The sequence below is a fragment of the Mizuhopecten yessoensis genome, unplaced genomic scaffold (genome assembly GCF_002113885.1).
Source record: "Mizuhopecten yessoensis strain PY_sf001 unplaced genomic scaffold, ASM211388v2 scaffold10309, whole genome shotgun sequence".
Lineage (NCBI taxonomy): Eukaryota > Metazoa > Mollusca > Bivalvia > Pectinida > Pectinidae > Mizuhopecten > Mizuhopecten yessoensis.
Window position 1 is genome coordinate 243,407 of NW_018408482.1, and position 11,308 is coordinate 254,714.

The window sequence follows — 11,308 nt, forward strand, 5'->3', positions numbered from 1 at the left end:
GGTAACGACTCACTGAAGAACACTATTAAGAAGGAGTTCTACCTGATATGTAGCCCTTGGCCGTTGGCATTGATTCATGTGTATAAACACAGGAGAGTTCCGCTGATTCTGGTTACATGATCATCAATGTCATCAAAGTGGACCTTTGTAGCCAATGTGAAAACTTCAACAATATTATTTTATCCTTTAAAATACAGAGAATAACTAATGATACCAGAGTCAGTGGAATAACTAATGATACCAGAGTCAGTGGAATAAGTAATGATACCAGAGTTAGTGGTACAGCTAATGATACCAGAGTCAGTGGAACAACTAATTATACCAGAGTCAGTGGAATAGCTAATGATACCAGAGTTAGTGGAATAACTAATTATACCAGAGTCAGTGGAATAACTAATGATACCAGAGTCAGTGGAATAGCTAATGATACCAGAGTTAGTGGAATAGCTAATGATACCAGAGTTAGTGGAATAACTAATTATACCAGAGTCAGTGGAATAACTAATGATACCAGAGCCAGTGGAATAACTAATGATACCAGAGTCAGTGGTATAGCTAATGATACCAGAGTCAGTGGAATAACTAATGATACCAGAGTCAGTGGTATAGCTAATGATACCAGAGTCAGTGGAATAACTAATGATACCAGAGTCAGTGGAATAACTAATGATACCAGAGTCAGTGGAATAACTAATGATACCAGAGTCAGTGGAATAACTAATGATACCAGAGTCAGTGGAATAACTAATGATACCAGAGTCAGTGGAATAACTAATGATACCAGAGTCAGTGGAATAACTAATGATACCAGAGTCAGTGGAATAACTAATGATACCAGAGTCAGTGGAATAACTAATGATACCAGAGTCAGTGGAATAACTAATGATACCAGAGTCAGTGGAATAACTAATGATACCAGAGTCAGTGGAATAACTAATGATACCAGAGTCAGTGGAATAACTAATGATACCAGAGTCAGTGGAATAACTAATGATACCAGAGTCAGTGGAATAACTAATGATACCAGAGTCAGTGGAATAACTAATGATACCAGAGTCAGTGGAATAACTAATGATACCAGAGTCAGTGGAATAACTAATGATACCAGAGTCAGTGGAATAACTAATGATACCAGAGTCAGTGGAATAACTAATGATACCAGAGTCAGTGGAATAACTAATGATACCAGAGTCAGTGGAATAACTAATGATACCAGAGTCAGTGGAATAACTAATGATACCAGAGTCAGTGGAATAACTAATGATACCAGAGTCAGTGGAATAACTAATGATACCAGAGTCAGTGGAATAACTAATGATACCAGAGTCAGTGGAATAACTAATGATACCAGAGTCAGTGGAATAACTAATGATACCAGAGTCAGTGGAATAACTAATGATACCAGAGTCAGTGGAATAACTAATGATACCAGAGTCAGTGGAATAACTAATGATACCAGAGTCAGTGGAATAACTAATGATACCAGAGTCAGTGGAATAACTAATGATACCAGAGTCAGTGGAATAACTAATGATACCAGAGTCAGTGGAATAACTAATGATACCAGAGTCAGTGGAATAACTAATGATACCAGAGTCAGTGGAATAACTAATGATACCAGAGTCAGTGGAATAACTAATGATACCAGAGTCAGTGGAATAACTAATGATACCAGAGTCAGTGGAATAACTAATGATACCAGAGTCAGTGGAATAACTAATGATACCAGAGTCAGTGGAATAACTAATGATACCAGAGTCAGTGGAATAACTAATGATACCAGAGTCAGTGGAATAACTAATGATACCAGAGTCAGTGGAATAACTAATGATACCAGAGTCAGTGGAATAACTAATGATACCAGAGTCAGTGGAATAACTAATGATACCAGAGTCAGTGGAATAACTAATGATACCAGAGTCAGTGGAATAACTAATGATACCAGAGTCAGTGGAATAACTAATGATACCAGAGTCAGTGGAATAACTAATGATACCAGAGTCAGTGGAATAACTAATGATACCAGAGTCAGTGGAATAACTAATGATACCAGAGTCAGTGGAATAACTAATGATACCAGAGTCAGTGGAATAACTAATGATACCAGAGTCAGTGGAATAACTAATGATACCAGAGTCAGTGGAATAACTAATGATACCAGAGTCAGTGGAATAACTAATGATACCAGAGTCAGTGGAATAACTAATGATACCAGAGTCAGTGGAATAACTAATGATACCAGAGTCAGTGGAATAACTAATGATACCAGAGTCAGTGGAATAACTAATGATACCAGAGTCAGTGGAATAACTAATGATACCAGAGTCAGTGGAATAACTAATGATACCAGAGTCAGTGGAATAACTAATGATACCAGAGTCAGTGGAATAACTAATGATACCAGAGTCAGTGGAATAACTAATGATACCAGAGTCAGTGGAATAACTAATGATACCAGAGTCAGTGGAATAACTAATGATACCAGAGTCAGTGGAATAACTAATGATACCAGAGTCAGTGGAATAACTAATGATACCAGAGTCAGTGGAATAACTAATGATACCAGAGTCAGTGGAATAACTAATGATACCAGAGTCAGTGGAATAACTAATGATACCAGAGTCAGTGGAATAACTAATGATACCAGAGTCAGTGGAATAACTAATGATACCAGAGTCAGTGGAATAACTAATGATACCAGAGTCAGTGGAATAACTAATGATACCAGAGTCAGTGGAATAACTAATGATACCAGAGTCAGTGGAATAACTAATGATACCAGAGTCAGTGGAATAACTAATGATACCAGAGTCAGTGGAATAACTAATGATACCAGAGTCAGTGGAATAACTAATGATACCAGAGTCAGTGGAATAACTAATGATACCAGAGTCAGTGGAATAACTAATGATACCAGAGTCAGTGGAATAACTAATGATACCAGAGTCAGTGGAATAACTAATGATACCAGAGTCAGTGGAATAACTAATGATACCAGAGTCAGTGGAATAACTAATGATACCAGAGTCAGTGGAATAACTAATGATACCAGAGTCAGTGGAATAACTAATGATACCAGAGTCAGTGGAATAACTAATGATACCAGAGTCAGTGGAATAACTAATGATACCAGAGTCAGTGGAATAACTAATGATACCAGAGTCAGTGGAATAACTAATGATACCAGAGTCAGTGGAATAACTAATGATACCAGAGTCAGTGGAATAACTAATGATACCAGAGTCAGTGGAATAACTAATGATACCAGAGTCAGTGGAATAACTAATGATACCAGAGTCAGTGGAATAACTAATGATACCAGAGTCAGTGGAATAACTAATGATACCAGAGTCAGTGGAATAACTAATGATACCAGAGTCAGTGGAATAACTAATGATACCAGAGTCAGTGGAATAACTAATGATACCAGAGTCAGTGGAATAACTAATGATACCAGAGTCAGTGGAATAACTAATGATACCAGAGTCAGTGGAATAACTAATGATACCAGAGTCAGTGGAATAACTAATGATACCAGAGTCAGTGGAATAACTAATGATACCAGAGTCAGTGGAATAACTAATGATACCAGAGTCAGTGGAATAACTAATGATACCAGAGTCAGTGGAATAACTAATGATACCAGAGTCAGTGGAATAACTAATGATACCAGAGTCAGTGGAATAACTAATGATACCAGAGTCAGTGGAATAACTAATGATACCAGAGTCAGTGGAATAACTAATGATACCAGAGTCAGTGGAATAACTAATGATACCAGAGTCAGTGGAATAACTAATGATACCAGAGTCAGTGGAATAACTAATGATACCAGAGTCAGTGGAATAACTAATGATACCAGAGTCAGTGGAATAACTAATGATACCAGAGTCAGTGGAATAACTAATGATACCAGAGTCAGTGGTATAACTAATGATACCAGAGTCAGTGGTATAACTAATGATACCAGAGTCAGTGAAATAACTAATGATACCAGAGTCAGTGGTATAACTAATGATACCGGAGCCAGTGGTACTCCTCTGTGTTCCTATACATGTGTCTGTGACAATGGTCGTAACAACATATTAAACAAAGCTCCTGTATAATTGATTTATTAACCAGATTGCTGGTCTGTAAACATCATTATGTTGCCAATTTTGACATTTGACATTTTGACCCAGATAAAATCCATGTGGTCGGCGGACAGGTGACTCAATAACTTTGAATCGGGGAGTTAAACCCCAATTATCTTTGTAAAAGACAATTTCAATATCCAGTAGTCAGTGGAATAGACCACCCAATGACTGTATTACTAATCTTGCTATCTGGTTCAATATATATCCAGTATCAGTGCCACACGACCATCAAATGACTATTACTAATCTTGCTATCTGGTTCAATATCCAGTATCAGTGCCACACGACCATCAAATGACTGCATTACTAATCTTGCTATCTGGTTTAATATCCAGTATCAGTGCCACACGACCATCCAATGACTGTATTACTAATCTTGCTATCTGGTTCAATATCCGGTATCAGTACCACACGACCATCCAATGGCTGTATTACTAATCTTGCTATCTGGTTCAATATCCAGTATCAGTGCCACACGACCACCCAATGACTGTTTTACTAATCTTGCTATTTGGTTCAATATCCAGTATCCGGGCTACACGACCACCCAATGACTGTATTACTAATCTTGCTATCTGGTCCAATATCCAGTATCAGTACCACACGGCCACCCAATGACTGTATTACGAATCTTGCTATCTCGTTCAATATCCAGTACCAGTACCACACGACCACCCAATGCCTGTATTACTAATCTTGCTATCTCGTTCAATGTCCAGTATCAGTGCCACACGACCACCCCATGACTGTATTACTAATCTTGCTCTCTCGTTCAATATCCAGTATCAGTACCACACGGCCACCCAATGACTGTATTACGAATCTTGCTATCTGGTTCAATATCCAGGATCAGTGCCACACGACCACCCAATGACTGAATTACTAATCTTGCTATCTGGTTTAATATCCAGTATCAGTGCCACACGCCCATCCAATGACTATTACTAATCTTGCTATCTGGTCCAATATCCAGTATCAGTACCACACGGCCACCCAATGACTGTATTACGAATCTTGCTATCTCGTTCAATATCCAGGATCAGTACCACGCGACCAGCCAATGACTGTATTACTATTCTAGCTATCTGGTTCAATATCCAGTAGCAGTGCCACACGACCATCCAATGCCTGTATTACTAATCTTGCTATCTCGTTCAATGTCCAGTATCAGTGCCACACGACCTCCCAATTACTGTATTACTAATCTTGCTATCCGGTATCAGTACCACACGACCATCCAATGACTGTATTGCTAATCTTGCTATCTGGGTCAATATCCAGTATCAGTGCCACCCGGCCCCCCAATGACTGTATTACTAATCTTTCTATCTGGTTCAATATATATCCAGTATCAGTGCCAAACGACCACACAATGACTGTATTACTAATCTTGCTCTCTCGTTCAATATCCAGTATCAGTGCCCCACGACCATCCAATGGCTGTATTACTAATCTTGCTATCTGTTTCAATATCCAGTATCAGTGCCCCACGACCATCCAATGACTATTACCAATCTTGCTATCTGGTTCAATATCCGGTATCAGTACCACACGACCATACAATGGCTGTATTACTAATCTTGCTATCTGTTTCAATATCCAGTATCAGTGCCAAACGACCACCCAGTGACTGTATTACTAATCTTGCTATCTCGTTCAATATCCAGTATACGACCATCAAATGACTGCATTACTAATCTTGCTATCTGGTTCAACATCCAGTATCAGTGCCACACGACCAGCCAATGACTGTATTACTATTCTAGCTATCTGGTTCAATATCCAGTACCAGTGCCACACGACCACCCAATGTCGGGTTTACTAATCTTGCTATTTGGTTCAATATCGAGTATCCGGGCTACACGACCACCCAATGACTGTATTGCTAATCTTGCTATCTCGTTCAATATCCAGTATCAGTACTACACGACCACCCAATGACTGTATTGCTAATCTTGCTATCTGGTTCAATATCCAGTATCAGTGCCAAACGACCACCCAATGACTGTATTACTAATCTTGCTATCTGGTTGTGAGCCCCTTGCTTTACATTCCATTAATTTCCCATCATTTTGCAACCCAGATTGATATTTACTGTAAGTTCATTAATGATATCACAGTTTAATAACAGGTCATCTTTGGTTGGAGCAATATGAGTACTCCAAGTGAGTACTTTGTCCCCCAAGGTTATAAGCCATGTGGTATGTTGTAAGATTCTTACCTACCAAGGTTATAAGCCATGTGGTATGTTGTAAGATTCTTACCTACCAAAACCCTTGTTGCTTCTGGAAGTTGCTTAGACCTCTTCCTGCACATCAGGTGACTTCCACACCTGTGCCCACTCCTGTTTAAATTGCTTTTCAACTCTTACTAAATATATTTGTGAATGTCTAGTTTCACAACCATGCTTTTCTTTTATCAAATTATAATGAAGTAAATTGGAGCTTCAACAGGTTTTGGTACTAACAGATATAATCAAATTGATCACAATTTATCTCTTTTTGTGGTAAATATATTGACAAAATTATGTAAAAATCAAGGATGTAATATCGTTTGTCTTTTTATTACTTTTTCAAATTTCTCTCTGCAGCCATTATTACTAAATGCTAACCAATGTAAGATTTGTGCTGTGAACACTTCCTTCTTGGGTAAAAAAGTCACAATTTTTTCCACACACTTTATCCCTCATTTGAGTTATGGAATGAGGAAGATCTCCCCCCTCATTTGAGGTTTCAGAGGTTGACACCTATGTTCAAAGCAACAGTTTGATGATTTTTTTTGTTAAAACTGATGAATTAACAGATTTGAAACTACTTGTTTGTGACCTTATTGTGATATTCACTTTTGAAACGAGCAGTTGTGTTTGTGTATTACAGAGGCACTAGCAATGGGCAAGCTACACAAGGACACAGCAGCCTTCATGGTTCAATGTGCAGAGAATGATGATTTATCTGAAGAAGACATAGTCACGGTACAGTAGCTTCTATTAAGTGTAGGATCTAACTGAACAACAGCATATCACAGGCCTGAAAAGCACACTTGATCTTTTAAAATATATATAAGCTGAACACAATGAATATAAGCTGAGTAGGATAAATGTCAGCTGAGTACTAATGAATATAACCCAATAGAATAAATAAAAATATGAGTACAATAATATAACCCAATAGAATAAATAAAAAGATGAGTACAATAATATAACCCAATAGAATAAATAAAAAGACGAGTACAATAATATATCAGAATGTTGATTTGATCATCCAATCATCCAATAAATGTTAGGGCATCAATGAGCCTAGGCAATAATCATATTATTGTTCTGCCCACTCAGTATTGGGTAGGTGTATGTATTGTTCTGCCCACTCAGTATTGGGTAGGTGTATGTATTGTTCTGCCCACTCAGTATTGGGTAGGTGTATGTATTGTTCTGCCCACTCAGTATTGGGTAGGTGTATGTATTGTTCTGCCCACTCAGTATTGGGTAGGTGTATGTATTGTTCTGCCCACTCAGTATTGGGTAGGTGTATGTATTGTTCTGCCCACTCAGTATTGGGTAGGTGTATGTATTGTTCTGCCCACTCAGTATTGGGTAGGTGTATGTATTGTTCTGCCCACTCAGTATTGGGTAGGTGTATGTATTGTTCTGCCCACTCAGTATTGGGTAGGTGTATGTATTGTTCTGCCCACTCAGTATTGGGTAGGTGTATGTATTGTTCTGCCCACTCAGTATTGGGTAGGTGTATGTATTGTTCTGCCCACTCAGTATTGGGTAGGTGTATGTATTGTTCTGCCCACTCAGTATTGGGTAGGTGTATGTATTGTTCTGCCCACTCAGTATTGGGTAGGTGTATGTATTGTTCTGCCCACTCAGTATTGGGTAGGTGTATGTATTGTTCTGCCCACTCAGTATTGGGTAGGTGTATGTATTGTTCTGCCCACTCAGTATTGGGTAGGTGTATGTATTGTTCTGCCCACTCAGTATTGGGTAGGTGTATGTATTGTTCTGCCCACTCAGTATTCGTAACATCAGCACGTTTCTAACCATTTGCTGTTATGAATGATGTCTCTTTTTTTTCTATAGGAAATAGCCAAAAAAACAAGTGAACTTTTAAGCAACCTGAAAAGTCTGGCTGAGGAAGGAGAGGATGGGAAATTGTCAGTTACATTAGAAACTTTGAGAGCACGGAAAATGAACCCGGCTACAGAAAACTTCCTGTTTTCCCTGGCAGCTTGTGAAGGACTCGTGAAGTTATAATCATATTTTACATCGTTTTTGTCAAATGTATTTCTGTGATAATGAACTTAATCCTTGACATGGAACTGTCGCCACATCAGTTGTTGGTCGGTCTCTCATTTTACCTTTTTAATTTAAACGATGTCTTCTTAATAACCAAGAGGCCTAAGATGATGGTACTAGGAGAGAAATATGCTGGAATGAAGGTTTAACAAGTTTGCTTAGAAAAAGCCTTCTCCTATATCAAGGTCACAGGGGTCATACTAAGAAAAAACTTTTAAATGACTTATTCTGAATAACAAAAAAAGCTTAGGGTTCAATTCAAAAGTATTTTTATTGACAATACATATATACTTCCAACATGTAAGTTGTATATATTAAATCAGATGTTAGTATAGTTTTGACAAAAGAATCGGACAACAGGCTAAACCTATATCAGTCTTCTTCTATTGCAGTAGTGATTAAGTATATAGAATGTGGTTAGTCTCCCTCTCATCCACACCCACAACCAACACTAGCTCATGTGTATTACTGATTGTCTACAGGACGAAACTTGCTTGAATAATAATAATAGTTTATCAAGTTGGAATTTAACTGACACGTATAAGTAGATGTTTTGATAATTTAATATAAGAGTCAACATTTATAAGAATAGTATTACTTAGTTGTTCAGATGCATTGCTAATACCATATAATAAACAGTGCCGGTTTAAATATCCTAATAGATTATAAAAAGCTTAGGGTAATGATATTTGGTCAGTAGCATGCTGAAATGAAGAGCTACTGTATAACATGAAATGTTCATTGTGTATAAACTTTGTGGCTTTGGAAGTTGTTATTGAACAACGAAAATAAATACAACAAATTTGAGTGATACACATGTCTACTGTTTGTTGATGAAGTCTATCCACGAAAGTTTGTACCACCACACGATCAAAATGGCTTCAAATCACGAAGGAATGTATCCATGAACATTTCGTGTTATACAGTACATTGTATCATGTTTGTGCAAATGAATGACATTTACCCATATTCAAGGTCACAGGGGTCAAATGTGATAAAAACTTTTAAACGACTTCTAGCATGAAGAAATTTGAGCAGAAGCATGATTGATGAAAGGCTATCAAGTTTGTTCAAATGACTGACCTTTACTCAATTTCAAGGTTTCAGGCATGAAATGTGTTAAAACCTTAAAACAAAGTTCTATTCAATACCAACTCTTTAGGTTAAGGGGTCAATTCATGTTTTGAATATTTAAATGACTTCTGCTCCAATCTGATGATTATTGACCAGCATCATGCTGGGATGTGTGGCTATAAAATTTATTTATTCAGTTAAATGATTTTGACTCACAGGGGTCAAGGTTTTGTAAACCTTAAATCACCTCTTCTCAATGAACAAATTTCCAGAATGATGCAGTGTTTTTTATCAGACTTTCAAGTTTGGGGGTAAAATCAAGCGTAAATGATGTATTTGACTCCTTTATATGGCAGACCTCTTTATTTTTTGAGGGTCAGAAGCCATTTTATGAGGTTAAATAACACCATATGGGGGTTAACAGAAACCCTGGGACTAATGATATTTAACCAGTAGAATGCTGGGATCAAGGGCTTCCATTTTTGTTCAAGTGAATTACCTTGCTAGACTTTCAAGGTCACAGAAGGCAAATGTGCTCAAATCTTTCAACCGGTTCTTTTGAATGACCAAATGTCATAGGTGATTATCGGCCTGTACCTTCATTTATCTATTTAAATATTTTCACCTTGGATTTTTTTAAGGTTACAAGTGTGAGATAAATACCAGAAGAGCTATGTAGTGAAGTAATAACACTCCTATTTGGAGAATAGAGAACTGATGTAGTCACCTCAGCGTCGTTGTCCCTGACTTCAGGATAAAGATTTACAGATCACCACAGTCAATAGGCTGTTGATTGGAAGGTCGAGGCATTTATATGAGCCCCCCCCCCCTTTTTAGCCCTCATAAAAGTGATGAGGGAGACAGTTTTTCAACTTTTAAAAAATTGTGATGAAGCAGGTATTTATTTTTAGCTCACCTGGTACAATGTGCCAGTTGAGCTTATGGTATGGCGTTTTGTCCGTCTTCCGTCAGTTTTTTCTTTGAACATCTTCTTCAGGACTAGATGACCTATGGCCATGATATTGGGTCAAGTATGTAAATATCTTTAAACATCTTCTTCTGCAATACCAGAATGCTCTGGGTGATGGTATTTGACCAGTGGCATGATGGGATAGAGTAAAAAAGTTCATTAAGTCTGGAACATTCTTAAGCCTAGGAGACTGAATATATGGAAATATTTCCAAAAGTACTTTTATTGAGAATATTTTTCCATGATTGCTGAAATATCCAGGTGAGCGATACAGGCCCTCTGGACCTTTTGTTTGTTCAAGAAATATAAATTATATATTGAAATGTTCCATTTCAAATAAAGTATTTTAAACAATGGTGTTGTTGAGTTATTACATTTACATGCAAGACATTTATACTGACGATATTAGGCCACTATGGTTGAGCATTTATAGTAACTCCACATGAATCATTTACTTACTGGCAAACCAGGACAGTTCAAGCATCTTCACAAAAAACTCTTGTCATATGATTTTTTCATCTGACTTTATAAGTAGGCATTGTACAATTTCCCTTCCTCTTTAGAACAGACACAAAACCATTTCCACAACTCTTGTAACTGTGCACACATACTAAAATATCAGTAAACACGTTAGTGTTTACATTACAATGTAATATAAAGTACTAAAATATCAGTAAACACGTTAGTGTTTACATTACAATGTCATATAAAGTACTAAAACATCAGTTAACACGTTAGTGTTTACATTACAATGTAATATAAAGTACTAAAACATCAGTTAACACATTAGTGTTTACATTACAATGTAATATAAAGTACTAAAATATCAGT

General features: G+C 37.2%; 1 protein-coding gene across 3 annotated transcripts in view; it reads left to right on the forward strand.

Annotated features, from left to right (window-relative positions):
- The window catches only part of LOC110460041 (protein FAM45A-like), a 36,219-nt gene extending 25,472 nt beyond the window's left edge, over window positions 1-10,747 (forward strand). For all 3 annotated transcript variants that reach the window (XM_021512740.1, XM_021512739.1, XM_021512741.1), the window contains 2 exons: window positions 7,013-7,107; window positions 8,218-10,747. In XM_021512740.1, the coding sequence (XP_021368415.1) occupies window positions 7,013-7,107; window positions 8,218-8,391 (269 nt within the window). In that variant the 3' untranslated portion in view covers window positions 8,392-10,747. The remainder of the gene's footprint in view (window positions 1-7,012; window positions 7,108-8,217) is intronic.
- The last annotated feature ends 561 nt before the right edge of the window (window positions 10,748-11,308 follow it).